The sequence below is a fragment of the Erythrolamprus reginae genome, chromosome 2 (genome assembly GCF_031021105.1).
Source record: "Erythrolamprus reginae isolate rEryReg1 chromosome 2, rEryReg1.hap1, whole genome shotgun sequence".
NCBI lineage: Eukaryota > Metazoa > Chordata > Lepidosauria > Squamata > Dipsadidae > Erythrolamprus > Erythrolamprus reginae.
This window is the reverse complement of record NC_091951.1, coordinates 239,052,620-239,069,871: the sequence shown is the minus strand read 5'-3', so window position 1 is coordinate 239,069,871 and position 17,252 is coordinate 239,052,620. Positions and strand designations below refer to the sequence as shown.

The following is a 17,252-nucleotide window of genomic DNA, read 5'->3' as shown; positions in this document are numbered from 1 at the left end:
CTCTCTAGGTATCATATCGTCGAGGGATCTCTGGGTAGAGGGACTTGGTATGGCTGATGTAGAATGGGTGATTGATTTTTTCCCTGATCCTAGCCTAGACAAATTAGAAAGGCTTGTCATTTTTATGGTCGACCACCAATTTGCCCACTGGTACAGTTGTTTGATGGTCTGATCCAGAGTTTAGTATCGATACAGTAAAACAGAGTATTTTCAATAATGTGTAGTTGGGGTATCAGTTCCTGTTGGGCTCAATAGTAAACCTTAAAAGGTAAAAGTTTAGAGATATTTCTTCCCTCTAGAGAGTGAAATTACATGGGGGAGGATAGAAAGAATATGTACAGACAGGATAAATACTGATTAATTATTAAGTAGATATATATAGGTTAAATAAAGTATATAACTGTTACCAAGAGAATACTACCTTATCTTAATTATAATAAGCTTCTAATTAAAGTGTCGTTTACTATTAACCGGTAACAAATTAACAAAGACAGAATAATATATATAGATAAATTCAAAATATTGTTGCAGGTATATCTTATCTACTATATCTATTTCTATTGTTCTATTACTGTTAATTACCCAAAACAAGTTTTATAGTTTAAAGTTAGTACTTGCAAAATTAATAGTATATTCAAATATCTTACAGCTAAGTTATTTTTACAGAAAAAACAATAATTGTCAATTAATATATACAGAAAATTAATAATAGCAGTTAATGTCTTGTTATATTAAATATATTATATTAAATTATAAAGTCAATACGTTCATTCATATAAATTCATTAAATTAGAGTTGATTACGATGTTAATTATTTGATATAGATAGTGACAATATATAGTAGAGGGATACAGACTTGGTAAAGTATAAAAACCTTATGTAGATCATCCACTAATAATAAAGATTAGGAATTTGCAAGACAGTAGAGTATAGGGATTACTTATTATACAGTTAAACAATTAAATGGGATATCAAACCCTTCTAAATCTTCAAACTTTGATCCATGAAGTTCGGGTAGGTTTCAATGCTGTCGCGTGTTGTTGTTATTTAGGGTTCGATATTTCGCTGAACAAGTTAGTCAGTAGGGTCAGTGGGGCCGATCTCTCTGATGGTCTCTAGAATGCTTTCCAGCCGCTTTCGATCTCTCCTGCGACCTACCGCTCCCGATATCAAATGAAAGAGGTGCCTCCGATCGCTGTCCCTCATAGACCACAAAACTTGAAACTTGAAAGAGCCGACGTTCTCTCAGCTCGCTCTACTGTGACGCAGCAACAAAAACAAAGATCGAAGAGCCAGAGATGAAACAGGAACCAGGAAGTGGACGAATCACGCCGTCCCGTTGAGTCCTCTTTAGAAAATTCCAGATTTAACCATTTAAAAGTTCATTCGGAGAATTGCATTTCCTCGCGGGACGTCAGATCTTCTTGGTATTTATTCTACGCTTTGAAGGATGTTATTGATAGTTTTCTTGAATAAATAATATGACTTACAAACAAACGCTCGCCGCCAGCCGGAAGGAGGAAGCTGTCAATTCCTCCCTCTTCCTTCCCTTGTCGCTGCTTGTCAAATTTTTAGCTCAAGTGACGCCAGCCCGTAGTTGAGGAAAAGGAAGCTAAGTTCGTGGATCTCAGTCTCAGTCCAGCTCCGGTATGTTAATAGTCAACTCCTCTGCCCCGATCGCCGTTGCTAGCATTAGTTTAGTCACCTCCAGCTGGGAACACTCTAGGCCGCCATGTCGCTCCTAGCTTGCAGGCACTCAGTCGTAGGGGGGAAAATCCGCTCCGCCGATCGGGCTGCCGCCTCAAATCGTGCTAACGGTATCCCCTTAACGCCAGACCCTTTTTCGCAGAGTCTGGGATCCCCGAGGGATCAAAGAGAACCTGAAAAACGGTGGTGTTTGGAGGAGCTCAGCTCCACACCATCCGTTCTGTTCCTCAGTTGGCTCCGCCCCCCCTCCCATAAAATGAAATACCTGAAGGGATGCCTGCAGCACCAACAGAGGAAGACAAGGAGCTTCACTAAGCAGGAGCATGAACTCATCTTCAGGCCTTTCTTGTGGCAACAAAAGTAGTAAAGTCGTTCTTTGTTCTTACTATCTTGGTAGAACATTATCTAACCTCTCCTACTGGACAGCACTGGACTGGACAACTTTCATGCAACCCACTGGGAGTACTGGCTGGACTTTTGCAGATAAAATTACTTAAGATTTCAAAGCCATATGGATAGATGCAAATTAGGTGGGAATAAAAATTTGCAAAGTATGCTAGGAATTGTCCCAGTGTTAGAATTAACCTCCTTGAAGGATGCAGTCAAACACCCGTTCCTGAACAAGCTATTTGTATTGCCGCCCTGAGTTTTCGGAGAAGGGCAGCATACAAATCTAATAAATAATAATAAAAATAATAATCTCTCAAGCTGGCAATTTTTCTAGAAGGTGAGATACAGTATATTTATTACAGATTTCAATCAGAGATAGGCAGAATCTGAAGGATTTTCCAACTCTTTTGGGGGGGGGGAAGTATACTTCTCATAAAGTTGTGAATTCTTTAGGTGACCAGCCAGTTACTTGACAATAGAAATCCTTAAACTTCTTGACAACAACCCAGAATAGTCTCTGCTTATGGCCAGAGTCCAAATGCCAGATTCAGTAATAGAAGACATGCTCTGCTATTATTTTATCTCTTCTTCCATTGCAGTTCTTGAAGCACTGCAAGTCATCATCATAAAACTAAATACCCTATCATTTGGTATTAATTATTACTCTAGACACATTTTAATAATTAGTGTCACATCCTCTTTAGGATGAGCCTCTATACATTAGCATAGAAATCATCCTTAAAACTTCAGGGTTGTTGTTTTTCTTTTAAATCTACCAATGAATTTGCTACCCATCTCTCCTAAAATTGTGAAAATTTCTACTCATCAATTACTGGAAGCAATAATACTATAGGTTTCCTGGGATAAACACACTTTCTCCATCCCTTGCAATTTAGCACTTTGGAAGAACTTTATAAACAGTAATGGTGACATTTCTATCCATCTTAATGCATACTAGACTCTCAATTATTGTTTTCCAGTGTATACATTTTGGTTTCTTTTAAAAATAATTTTCAAAAAAGTAATGTCCAAGCATATAATTATGCCTACTACAGTTGTAATGCAAACCCCAATATTTCCCTATCTCTCATCTAAGTTATATATCTATTGGCCTTAACAGGGGTTATGGTTATCCATTACTTGCAAGGAGTAGGGTTAGAGGTTGATTTGCAAACAATTATCTACAACTAATTCACTTTTTTGTCGTGACTGACATTAACCTTAGGGTAAACAGTGGAAATCTCATATGATGAGAAGTTGCTGGAAAGAAAATGCACAAACCCAATAGCTGCTATTAATAAAAGTGTAAGAGCTAGTGTATCTGCATTCATTGTGTTCATAAAACGGTTAAGCTATAACTACAGTTAACAAAATGTAACATATGATTTCATACCACATGCTGAGCCAAAATAAACTCATTATAGTTTTACATGATTGGCTGGTTCATATTTCACAGTGCTATGAAAAGTAACTTTTGACATACTAGCAGGTTTCTTAAGTGTATTTTGTGTCTCAAATTTCCAAGTCAAGCAAAACCCAACGATCATCAGCATAGGAAAGATGTAGGGGGGAAATGATACACTTCTGATGTACCTCCATGCATTTTAAAAACATATAAAATTAAACGTACAGTCCTCTAAACCAGTGTTTTCCAACCTTGGCCACTTGAAGGTATCTGGACTTCAACTCCCAGAATTCCCCAGCCAGCATTCGCTGGCTGGGGAATTCTGGGAGTTGAAGTCCAAATATCTTCAAGTGGCCAAGGTTGGGAAACACTGCTCTAAACTATAGTCCAACTCATAATACTAAAACTCAAATTGAGGAGTAAAATTTTCAAGTTACAAAAGTCAAAGGTAGAATTCTTTTAAAAATTAAAAACATTTTTGCATAATATGTGGCTTATGGTTCCGTACATACAAAAAAGCATTTTTCAAGTGGTTTGATTGACTAAGGTAATAGTGTCTACAACAAGACTATAGCACAGTGATGGCAAACCTTTTTTCCTTTGGGTGCCGAAAGCGTGCGCCAATGCGCTATAGCACTTGTGTGTGTGCGCACACCCATAATTCAATGCCCCCACACCGCACACCCCACGCATGCATGCATGACCCACACACACTGCCTTGCCCCTGTGAAGAGTGCCCCCTGCTCCCGTTTCCCGACTTCCAGTGGGCTCAGTAGACCTGTTTTTCACCCTCTCCAGGTACGAGAGGCTTTCTTGAAGCCTGGGAAGGGCAAAAACAGCCTCCCTCCGCCCCCTTGCAGTTTCCCCAGAGGCCAAAATCCCCCTCCCAGAGCCTCAGCACAAGCCAAAAATCAGCTGGAGCTGAACTAAGGCAACAGTTCATGTGCTGGCAGATATGGCTCTATGTGCCACCTGTGGCACACATGACATAGGTTAGCCATCAACGGCTACAGCAGGTTACATTGTTCGACCACAACTTATTTTTATTTTCTGCTTCAAAATTTGTCATTTACATTTAAATTTTTCACATACGATAACTCATGCCGCACGAATCTCAGCGACCGATTAGGTCCCACAGAGTTGGCCTTCTTCGGGTCCTGTTGACGAAACAATGTCGTCTGGCAGGGCTCAGGGGAAGAGCCTTCTCCGTGGTGGCCCCAACCCTCTGGAACCAACTCCCCCTGGAGATCAGGACTGCCCCCACCCTCCTTGCCTTTCGCAAACTTCTTAAAACCCACCTCTGCCGTCAGGCATGGGGAAATTGATTCCCCTGGGCCGGTCCGTTTTATGCATGGTATGTTTGGGATGCTTGATTGTTTTTACATTAAGGGTTTTAAACTGTTTGAATAAATTGGATTTGTACTATGCTTTATTGTTGTGAGCCGCTCCGAGTCTTCAGAGAAGGGTGGCATACAAATCTAATAAATAAATAAATAAACCACTCAATCAATCCACATGCAAGCAACACAGGTAAATGAATGTTACAGTGCCATATTGTAGCACATGTAGGAACAATCTTTGTCTTATGTTCATTCACCCATCATGTTAATGTGGTTTAATTTTGTTTTAGTACGTTATGCATCATATGCATTGTGATTTGTAAATAATGGCAAAGGCTTTAGTGTACACCCCAGCCAATTGTTTTTTTATTCATTAAACTTGTTGGAAGGCCTGAAAGACAGGATTTAGGGACAGATCATCATGGAGAAAATCTATCTAGATGGTTGCCAAGAATTGGCACTAATTCGATAGCATATAATCAATCAATCAATCATGAAACATGATTAAGCATCACTATTCAATATAATATATAAAGTACTTCAAATAAAAAGCTTTTAAATCAATCAGAGGATTAACCTCCATTAATCTTTCCCCTGTCCTGGAATATTTGAAGCATTAAATTCCTACATACGATTTTTGACTAAGCAATGGTGACTGAAGATGGATCTGTCGAGAGCAGAACTAATCACAGTGGCAGGACAAGGAGTTGGCAAGTATCAGCTCCTTGGAATTCCTCCCCAGATAAAGGAGAAGATCACCTGCACTCCATACGGTGGGTTCCAGCAGACTGTAAGACAGCAGTCTCCTGTGGAGAGTTTTAGAGCTCTGGAAGCTGATCAAAAGGCATTTTTGCTGAAGCCGCGGTTTGGGTTTGCATACACTTTTTCTTAATCACTTCTGGAAATTGCTTAACAGCCTTTTGGGTAACAAGAATTGTCAAAAAGACAAAGTTTCATTACACCAGGAAAATAAATCCTTAACAAAATGATTTTAATGAAAGCTTAAAGACTTAAAAAAATTCTGATTATAGAGTAAAAAGCAAAAGGGTGATTAAAACACCGATCATGCAAAGTTATAAATGGACTAAGAGGTGGGATGGATTAGAAATTAGATTTTGAAATTAAATTCACTACCTCCATATGCCCTATTTTCAGCTTCCATGTGTCCCGTTTTTGGCCTCCTCCAGGCGATGGAGATCGCTATCCCCACTGCCTGGAATGGGCCAAAAATGGGGTACATGGAGGCAACGATAGGTGATTGTGCCAATGGGCAGCGATGGTACCAATAGACAGCAGTGATCCCCACAGCTTGGAACAAGTGATTGGTGGTATTCCTATCCAATTGCCAACCAGCTGCTCATGTTAAATCAGGCTGTGCTGACCAGGCTATTTGCTATTTGTTCCAAGGAGGCAAATTGTTGAGTGGTAGAGGCAGATTTTGTTTCCTTGTTTTCCTCCCCAAAAGCTAGGTGATTTTATAATCCGGAGGGTTTTATAGTCTGAAAAATACAATAAGAAATATTCCCATGGGAAGATATTCTGGATTAGAGGAAAGCATAAGAGTAGAAGGAATAAAAAAGAATTAAAGATTATAGTTAACCGTTAGTATAGAATAGAGCAAAATATTTACATTTGGAGAAAAAATTAAGGATATTTGCGGACAATGCAATTAGAGATTACTTTTAAGATTGCATGCCACTATAAAAAGGGTCCAAAAGATTTGATGGAAGTCGATAAATGAGTGGGGGATGTGGATTTAAAAATGACAAGCTACAAGAATGATATGGAAAGTTACACTGAATATACAAATGAAACCAGTTGGTCTTCATAACTAAAATGGACACAAATAATTACTTGGACAACATTGTTATCTTGGACTTTCAAAGCATGTATGTTAAATTTATGAAGGAGTTCCTGAGAAAAAGGCAAAGAAAAATGAAAAGAAATACACTTTGGGGATACTATTTAAAGGGATTAAAGAACATTTTTTAAAATAAAGGGAAGGAATATAAAGTTGGCTTAGCTGATCAAGGTTAAAATACATACAGCGTTTCTGGTATTTTTTAATGGATTTTCTAGAATAGGATTGAATGATAAGATTTTAAAGATTGCTTTATATAAAATAGAAGATTCCATATCTTATCTTTTATATAGAGCAATCTTTAATCTTTATTAAAAATTTATAATCTTCCAACCTTTACTTTGGAAGAAGAAAAATTATGTTATATTTTGAAATAAGGAACACAAAGTTGGTTTTTTAAGGTTAAGATACAAACCCGCACAAATACACATGCATTATTTTTTGCAACTCGTAATGAAGTTTTGCTGATTAGGACTGATGAGGCTTTAACATTTGTTTTTGACAAAATATGAGATGAAAAATTCTTTGGTTATAATATCAGAGGAGATGATACATTATTGAAATTGTATTTGCCTTGATGAAGGGGGAAATAAGTTTCTTATATAGTTTTTCTTCCTTTTTTTATCTGTACTTTTTTCTTTTATTATTTTCCTTCTTAATTTATTGGAAACTAATTTATATATTTTCCTTAGGTTTTTTTTATCTTTGTATCTGTAAAATTCAGTAACAATTATTAAAAATGAAACTCCATGTAGGAGAGCATTTAAACAGTAAATTACCATAGTATCCTGATGAAAACAATCCACTTTACCAATTATGTTTAAGAAGAAAATAAATCAAAAGAGCTTTTGTATTAAGGCATAAAAATTGAGCCTATTTCTAGAGATTTCTTTGTACTGCCTTGAGCATTACACAAATATATGTAACCAGATCTGTTAAATGTTAAAATTCATCTCATTTTAAAATATTATCATTCAAGACATAAAAATGTCCTAGCTAAGATTTCATATCATATTTGTATGTTGTTTATTTAACCATAGTTGATAGAATTCAGAAAAATATCTCAAACTGCCTGATATACAAAGCCATAAATCATGTTTTACAAATCAGAGTACCCTGCTACACACTATTATACTAAGCAAAAAACAAATCACTTGTGGGATAGCTGATGCTGGATAAAGCACAACTGAACAGTTATCGGTCAACATTTTGACATATTTCAGATAAAATCTAGAAGGGTGCATTTCACCTGTAAAAGTCAGATCATAAAATAAGATGACCATTTGCTTTGCTTTATTTTTGGAATAGGGAAATCATGCAGGTGCAATAGCACCCCAGCTTACTAAGCCTCACCTCCACTACCTCTCAGGTGACTATGCATTTTCTAATGCCCTAAAAATGTATATACAATAATAACTAAAAATGAAATATTTTAGTTTTAACAGCAGGGTGGTTGAAAAAATAATTCTGGAGAAAAGAATGCTTGAAAGCTCAAGACCTCACCCAAATAAATATTTAGTGTAAGAACAGAAAATTTACACCATTCAATTTTATTCTCTTTCATTTTAGCCCAGGGCAGGGACTGTATCTTTTACCAACAGAGGACTTTCAAAGTCTAGCTTTATAAACCCTGCAGCACAGCATAAATATTGTCCATATATTCAAATGATTTCTGGGTGATATCTATATTAAAGTGTTCATCTGAGACTTGCTTAATAGTTTGAATGGGGCAATTTTTCTGGAGTGGAACAACATGTCCAATGAGGAATACAAGGAAGAAATCAGAACTCTTGGTTTGGACATATGAGTCACCAAGGTACATTCCCTTTCAATACCTTTAATAGTTAACTTGACCAAACTCCATTAACATTCTGCTTAAGGATTTTGGTCACATGAAACAATATGCTTTCACAGTTAGCACTTCACAAATCTAGTAACTCTATCCTCAAATGAACAGCAGCACAGGTAATGCCTTTGAATCTTATCCTGTAGACCAGGGGTCAGCAATCCCCGGTTCTGGAGCCGCATATGGCTCTTTAATCCCACTGCTGCAGCTCCTTGTCGCTGGTCAGCTCTATAATTGATAGAGCTTTTGGTTAGGACAGGTAGAGGAAAAAGGATGCCACGCTAGAAGGAGACTATGATGGGGGAGACGGATTTTTAGTCGGCTCCAGAACTGAACCAGGGGCTTCCAGTTAGGGCCTTTGTGGCTCTGTGAGTGTTTAAAGTTGCTGACCTCTGCGGTAGACCAAGGAATATTTTAGATTCTGGTGGCAATTTTTTGAGTAGTAAAAAAGTTAATAGTGTGTCATGAGTGTCATTTTTTCCAAAAGATGGAAGAGGGAGGGAGGGAGAAGGAAATAAAAAAATATTTTTTTGAATATTGGAAAGGGAGAGCACTTCCTTAGATGACAACCTTAGGCAAAAAGTAATATGCCTTAAACCCAAATATTACATTTGTAAGATGTACAGCATTACAGACTAGTTAGACAAATATAAAGACAGAGATGAAGGTAGAAGAGTTAAAACTGTCATAAAATCTCTGCTAAGCAGATTCATAATTATTCAAAACAAATCTAGAAACAACAGAGCTGTACAGGACTCTGTGATGATATGATTTCAACTAGGGACAAAATACAAATGTGGCATTCGCTGCCATCAAAATTTGGGAAAATACATAACTAATCATTTGTCAATATTATTCATGTAACACATGAAGCCACAACATGCAGTTACACTTGCAGTTATGCAATACCATTCCCAGTTCACCAGGAATATACACTGCTCAAAAAAATAAAGGAAACACTCAAATAACACATCCTAGATCTGAATGAAATATTCTCATTGAATGCTTTGTTCTGTACAAAGTTGAATGTGCTGACAGCATATGAAATTGATTGTCAATCAATGTTGCCTCCTAAGTGGAAAGTTTGATTTCACAGAAGTTTGATTTACTTGGAATTATATTGCGTTGTTTAACTGTTCCCTTTATTTTTTTGAGCAGTATGTGTTTGAGATGGTTCTGATTGCTAGTCCTCTGGAATCTAATATCCTGTAAATACATTTGGAAACTCTTGCATGTTGAGACTTCTAGCATCTTGTAAATGCTCCATCTGCTATAACCCCCCACTTCCAGGTTGATTCTTCTTTTTTGTATTTATTTCATGGGAAGAAATGAAGAAATCTCTTCTCAGAAACATTACTGTGAATATGCCCAGCCAGCACTGTGAGACATAGCAAAACTGCCTTTGCTGAACATTAGACCTTGAACTGATCTTAAAAAGATCCAATGCCCCAAAGTCAAATGCCTAAAATGTATAATTCTTCAGACAGCTATGGAAAAAGATTAACATTTTACTGACAACAGAATGGGAAAAATCCTAAATTGTGGGGGGGAGGTCACTCATATCTGCCAAATCCGATGAAAGCTATTATTTTATTTATTCCTACTTCTTCCTCTTTGATCACAGCTTGTTAAGGAACATTTTATTAACACTGCCATCTCTTTTATGTACGCTGAGAGCATATGCACCAAGACAAATTCCTTGTGTGTCCAATCACACTTGGCCAATAAAATCCTATTCTATTCTATTCTACCAGGAAGACTCTCTCCCATAAATGTCACACTTGTCACACACAAAAATGCTCCTGCTGGCCTTGCTACACCCTTACAGACCCTTCTTCCGCCTTCCTTTTTCTTCCTAATCTCTCTTGACAAATTTAACAATTCACCTTTACACACACACACACACACATACACACACACACCTCTGAAGGCCAATTATACAGTATTTCCCATTCCGATGCAATGCCAGAGGGGGTTATTTGGTTCAATCGTTAAAAAATAATAAAAATGGGAAACAGGAATTTTTAAAAAATTCTTATATTGGGGATTATAAGCATCCTGACTCCCAGGGATGTCTTGTATGGAGTCTGTTTCCCGGGACTGAAATGGAAAAGGCAGAAGGCGGAAAAAGGGAAAGGAAAAGGGGGAGACTGGAGAGGGAAGGAGGAAGAAGGGAAGAGCAGCCTGACCCCACCGGTTCGCGCCCTTCCCCACGATCGGAGGTGGGGGGACCCCATCCGGAGCTCCCTCCGCCCCGCTCACGCCCCTCCCGCGCACCTTCGGCGATGACCTTCTTGATCCGCAGCTTCATGTCGCCCATCTCCACCACCTGCCCCACGAAATCGTTCTGATCCCGGCTGGCGGCTCCTAAGGAGCCGGGCCCGGCCAAGAACTCCAACGCCGACTGCAACAGCGACATGGCGGCTCAAGCCGGGGCCGGCGGGGGATCAAGCGCCGGGCGGGGGTGGGAGAGCGCCGCCGAACCCGGCCGGTTCTGCCTGCCGCCGCCAATGACACCCTCGTTCAGCGCGCCGCTCTCGCCCGCTCCTCCAGCCCGCACCGAGCCCACTTCCGCCAACGTTGTTCGTCAGAGCAGGAAGGCGGGGCCCCGCCCACTTGCTCGGGTCGCCCCGCCCTCCAGCCAGCCGTTCGCCAAGCGGGAAGAGGAAGGCCAGAGGCTCTACACTTCGGGTGCCTCATCGAAAGCCGCCCTGCGCTGACGTCGCTTTTGAACTTTGGCCCTTCCCGACGGCGGAAAAGATTTTAAAGGGCGAGCAGCAATCCGTCCCGCTGCTCTTTGCTTTTTAGCACGGGCATTGCATACCTGGACTCGGAAGCCAGAAATTCAACTTGACTTTAGGCCTGTGTATGCTGTGCACATACATATAGAGATGTTTTAGACAGAGGTAGGCAAAGTTGGCTCTTCAACTCCCAGAATTCCTGAGCTAGCATGATTGGCTAAGGAATTCTGGGAACTGAAGTCCACATGTCATAGAAGAGCCAACTTTGCCTACCCATGTATTACACGGATAGACACTAAAAGCGGATTGCGTGGTTATATTATTTCTCCGCTCACCTTTTAGTTTGAGAAAGCTTAATACTGGACCCTCGTCCACTATATAGAATTGTCTTGTGCCAATGTCGCTCTTTGGCAGGACTGTTTATTTTGTGTGTGTGTGTATAGAGGTAGGTAGGTAGGTAGATGATAGAGATGGATGGATAGATGGATGGATGGATAGATTAGATAGATAGATAGATAGATAGATAGATAGATAGATAGATAGATAGATAGATTAGATAGATTAGATAGGTAGATAGGTAGATAGATAGATAGATAGATAGATAGATAGATAGATAGATAGATAGATAGATAGATAGATAGATAGATAGATAGATAGACGGGCAGACAGACGATAGATGAAGGGAGGGAGGAAAGAAAGAAAGAAAGAAAAGAAAGACTTTGTATTCCAGATTTGAGTGGGAGTTTAAAAAAGCATTATGTCTTTGCTCTCATAAAATATAGGAAGAGAACACTTGTCAAAGTAGGAAAAAAGTTTTGGGGTTTCCCGTTGTCTTCTTTAGGATGTTGTTTCATAAAACTTGCTAAAAAGCACACAGAAACCACCGAAAGCACCTCTTCCCTTACGGCAGGTGCCTAATTTCGGGCCACGCCCACCGAGGGCTCCGTCCTGCCCTGCTCAACATTCTAGGCCCCGCCTTCTTCCTCCTCCTCCCGCCCCCCCTTTTCCGGTGTGCTTGGTCCGCTTCTTATCTCTCCTGCCGGCTGGCCAGAATGTTCGCTGCGCCCACGTCGGCTTCCGCGAAGTGGCTTGGACCCTTGTGACGTCACCTCGATGACTTTCGCCGCTCCGAGAACTATTGCAATTGATGCCGCCCTACCTGGTTTCGACAGGAGAGAGGCTCGTACGTCTCGTACGTTATGCATAGAGTACAGTCATTTCAGTCAGAATAAACTGAGGTTTCATCTGTTTCCCTCTCTGTTAGTTCAGTTAGTTAGTTACTTAGTTAGCTCTGTCTGTGTGTGCGTGTGTATTTATTTATTTACTTATTTATTTATTTATTTACTTATTTACTTATTTATTTATTTATTAGATTTCTATGCTGCCCTTCTTCGGACGACTCAGGGCCACGTACAACATTATAAATGCAACAGTATATATAAAGAAACCTACATTACTTTAAAAAGAATTATACAAAACTACTAAAAATGTTAGGAAAACCCCATGTACAGCCATGCACATTAATTCAATCTTTCATAATATCGGCCAGAGACAATCTCGACACTCATGGCCCCCATGCCCACCGGCAGAGGTGGGTCTTCAAAGCTTTACAAAAGACCAGGAGGGAGAGGGCAGTATGTATTTCGGGGGGGGGGGGTTTGTTACAAAGGGGTGGGGCCGCCACAGAGAAGGCTCTTCCCCTAGGCCCCGCCAGTCGACATTGTCTGGCCGACGAGACCCGGAGAAAGCTGACTCTAGGACATAACCGGCCGCTGGGATGCATGAGGCATTACTGTTAACTGGCTTCAACACTAGTCTAGAGTCCAGGGGTCTCCAAACTTGGTGACTTTAAGACTTTGTGGGCTGGGTGTTGAAGCCCACAAGTCTTAAAGTCGCCAATGTTGGCGTACCCGGCCTAGGCTGAAACAAGATTTGGCGAGGAGACGTGTCTTGCAAATACTCTCATGGTTTTATTTTTTAGTACAGGATCAAAATTTAGAGCTTCCAGTGGCTGGCTCTAGTACAGACATTTAAGTGCAAAACGGGCAGATTTTACTCAGGATAATATTGGGTGTGTGTGGAGGGGTAGCTAGAAAGTTAGACAATGGTTGATTTGTTCATCAGTTCTGTTTTGTACAGTCCCAATTAAGGTTGCTAAGTGAATCCCAAACAGCTGCAGGGTCTCAGGATCATGTGATCAACTTTTGTGACCACCCGCTCTCCACTGAGTTTGTTTGTTGAGAGCCAGCAGAGAAGACTGCAAATGCGTTTAAGTTGTGGGAGCTTTCATCGCTGGAAGCTTTCAAGAAGAGACTGGACTGCCATCTGTTAGAAATGGTATAGAACAGTGAGCGCGAACCTATGGTACGAGTGCCACAGGTGGCACGTGGAGCCATATCTGCTGGCACGCAAGCAGTTTCCCTAGCTCAGCTCCAACGTGAATGTGTGTGCCAGCAAGCTTATTTTTGGCCCACACAGAGGCTCTGGGGGGGCACTTTTGGCTTCCAGAGAACCTCCAGGGGGATGGGGGAGGGTGTTTGTATCCTCCCCCACCTCCAGGGAAGCCTTTGGAGCCTGGGGAGGAAGAAACACGACCAGAATACCTCCGAGATCGCCTTCTGCTGCACGAATCCCAGCGACCGATAAGGTCCCAGAGTTGGCCTTCTCTGGGTCCTGTTGATTAAACAATGTCTGGCAGGACCCAGGGGAAGAGCCTTCTCTGTGGCGGCCCCGGCCCTATGGAATCAACTCCCCCCAGAGATCAGAACTGCCTCCACCCTCCTTGTCTTTCGTAAATTGCTTAAGACCCATCTTTTTCGCCAGGCATGGGGGAATTGAGACATCTCCCCCAGGCTTATATAGTTTTACGTATGGTATGCTTGTGTTGTATGTTTTTAAAATAATGGGGTTTTAGATATTTTCTTTTAAATATTAGATTTGTTCATTGTACACTGTTTTATTATTGTTGTGAGCAGCCCCGAGTGTGCGGAGAGGGGCGGCATACAAATTTGATAAATTATTATTATTTAAATTATTAAATTATTAATTATTACTACTGGGCCCACCAGAAGTTGGGAAACAGACCATTTCTGCCCTCCAGAGAGCCTCCAGGGGGCAGGGGAGCTGTTTTCGCCCTCCCCGGCATTGAATTATGGGTGTGGGCACACACGGATGCGCAATAGTGCACGCCCATGCTCTTTCGGCACCTGAGGAAAAAAATATGGTAAAAAATGGTATAGAGCCATCATGGCGAACCTATGGCCATACTGAAGAGCACGTGAGACTTTGCCCTGTGTCAGCGCACTCTGGCCAGCTGATTTTCGGCCTTGGGAAAGGCCGTTTCACCCTCCCGACACTTTAAGGCAAACCAGAGGTGTGCTTTCCGTTGTGCTTTCTTTTGCACTCCAGAGCTTCAGAAATCTTTCCTCAGCCCTCTTGAGAGCAAAGAATAGCATAACGGCAAACTAAAAGTGCGTTTTCCAAACTTCCATCTTGCCTATTGTTCTGTCTGGGTCCCTCCAGAGGCAAACACCAACCCAAAAAGAGAAGCCAGACACACTGGTAAAAATCAAAGGCAGTTTATAGAATTCAAAGCAAACACAGGTAACAGAAAATGTCCTTACACACAGGAACACGCTGAAACTTCAAAGATGTTTCACGAAGGCCATGAAGTAAAACAGGATTCTTGCTGTCAAAAACAACGCTGGAGATAACAAACATACGCCTCCCCCAAGTCTTCCAGTCTTCTAGGCCACAAGCCAAGATCAGAGACGCCGAGAAGCAAAGCAGGGTCACAGAACTTCCAGTTGATAACGCTCCACATGGCTGAAAAGGCTTGCCTGCCTTTTAAACCCTGCTGAGGAGAACCACACCCAAACCCAGCTGTTGCCAATTCAGTGATGCCAATACCTTTCTAATTGGTCCCGTCTCTGAGCTGCACGTCGCTGTCTCATGTCAATTATAGTCTGTGCTTCCTCATCCAATGAGTCCAGGCTACTGGCTGGGGAGAGGGCCCCCCCAGGGCTCTCAGGCTGCTGCCCCTCATCCTCTTCCTGACTTTCCTCTCCCCCGTCTGCCTGGTCCTCCCCCTCCTGTTCACTGTCCTCCTCCTCCAGGCCTGGATCCAGCAGAGACGCAGCCGGTCCCTGAGCAGCCTCAGGCTGAATCACAACCCCTATTGTGCTGCTTTTTGCACTCCGGAGCTTCAGAAAGCTTTCCTCAACCCTCCGGAGTGCGAAAATCAGCACAACAGCAAACCGGATGTGTGTTTTCCCGAACTTCCGATTTGAATATTTGGGCATTTTTTTCACCTACCAGCCTTCAGTAAGGGCTGTGCACATGCACAGGAAGGGGCAATGCGTGTGTGTGTGGGGAGTGTATGTGTATGGGGGGAAAGGTGTGGGCACGGGCATGCACACTAGCATACACCCTTTTGGAACACAAATCAAAAAAGGTTCACTGGTGTAGGGTCTCCTGCTTGGGCAGGGGTGGTGTGGTGTTGGACTACATGACCTTACAACAGTGTTTCCCAACCTTGGAATCTTGAAGGTATTTGGACTTCAACTCCCAGAATTCCCCAGCCAGCAAATGCTGGCTGGGGAATTCTGGGAGTTGAAGTCCAAATACCTTCAATATTCCAAGGTTGGGAAACACTGCCTTACAAGATGGCTTCTGTTAACTTCTAGATTAGATTAGATTTATTGGATTTATATGCCGCCCCTCTCCGCAAACTTCTAACTCTGAATCTGGTAATCATGTGACGACAGAACACTGCAACACCACCTTAATTGCAAGCCCTTTGCCAAGGGTCTAAATCATGGTCACGTGATCCCTGGGGTGCTGTGATAGCCACAACCAATCAGGACCCATTGGTTGCGGCTTGTAAAATCCCCCTGGTTCAGTAACATCATCACTTCAAATGGTTGCTGAATCAGTAGATTTAAAGCAAGGATCACCCTCACCCAAACTAAAGGCAACCTGCATTTTAGCAGTTCTATAGGGCGCTTAAGAGAGTCTCGCTATGCTGGTCTTGAGGAAACTAGCTGATCAGCTGACATTTCCCAGGCTCCCACGACATCTCTCACATTTTTCAAATCTGGCTCAATATACGCGGGCCCAAGCATGATTAGAATCAGGGCAAAGAAAGCCGAGGAAGGATTTCCCTCACTACAATGTCATTGGGTTCCTTGTTTAATAGAATAGAAACCTGAGAGAGAAATCCAGTTTAGTGTAATGATTAAGGCGTTTGGCTAGAAATCGGGAGACTGTGAGTTCTAGTCCTACCTTAGATATAAAGTCAATACAGGTAGTCCTCAACCTATGACCAAACTGAGCCCAGCATTTCTGTTGCTAAGCGAGACATTGAATTGATTTTTGCCCCATTTTCTGACCTTTCTTGCCACGGTTGTTAGTTGAATCATGGGAATTGTTAGTAATCGGGTTGTTAAGTGAATCGGTCTTCCCAATTGACTTTTCTTATTAGAAAGTCGCAAACGTGATGATGGGACACTGCAGCCATCATAAATATCATCTAGGTGCCAAGCGTCTGAATTTTGATCATATGATTGTGGAGATGCTGCAGTGGCCAAGTGTGTGTGAAAAAACAGTCATATCCTAAGTCAATTTTTTCACTGCTGTTGTAACTTTCAACAGTCACTAAATGAACTGTTGTAAATTGAGGACTACCTGTATATATACATACATACATACATACATACATACTTACTTACTTACTTACTTACTTATGTACCTTCAAGTCAATTTTGACTACCGACTACTTCCTAGACTAGTCCCTGAGCATCTCGGTAAACAAATATTAATGCTAAAAGTAAAACAAGGAAGTATTTAAAACAATGCCTTGGAGTAGGACCAAACATCTATACATCTATTAACCTAGAACTTTCAGATAAGTAAGAGCAACATGGAGCAGCCAAATCTATGAAAACCCCTAATGAAATACAGT

The 17,252-nt window shown here is 41.3% G+C and overlaps 1 protein-coding gene across 1 annotated transcript in view; it reads right to left on the bottom strand.

Moving 5' to 3' along the window:
• Window positions 1-11,116, bottom strand: part of LOC139162207 (cyclin-G-associated kinase-like) — a 55,260-nt gene extending 44,144 nt beyond the window's left edge. Inside the window, exon 1 of the mRNA XM_070742315.1 lies at window positions 10,827-11,116. Within this exon, the coding sequence (XP_070598416.1) occupies window positions 10,827-10,968 (142 nt within the window). The 5' untranslated portion in view covers window positions 10,969-11,116. The remainder of the gene's footprint in view (window positions 1-10,826) is intronic.
• Window positions 11,117-17,252: the final 6,136 nt, after the last annotated feature.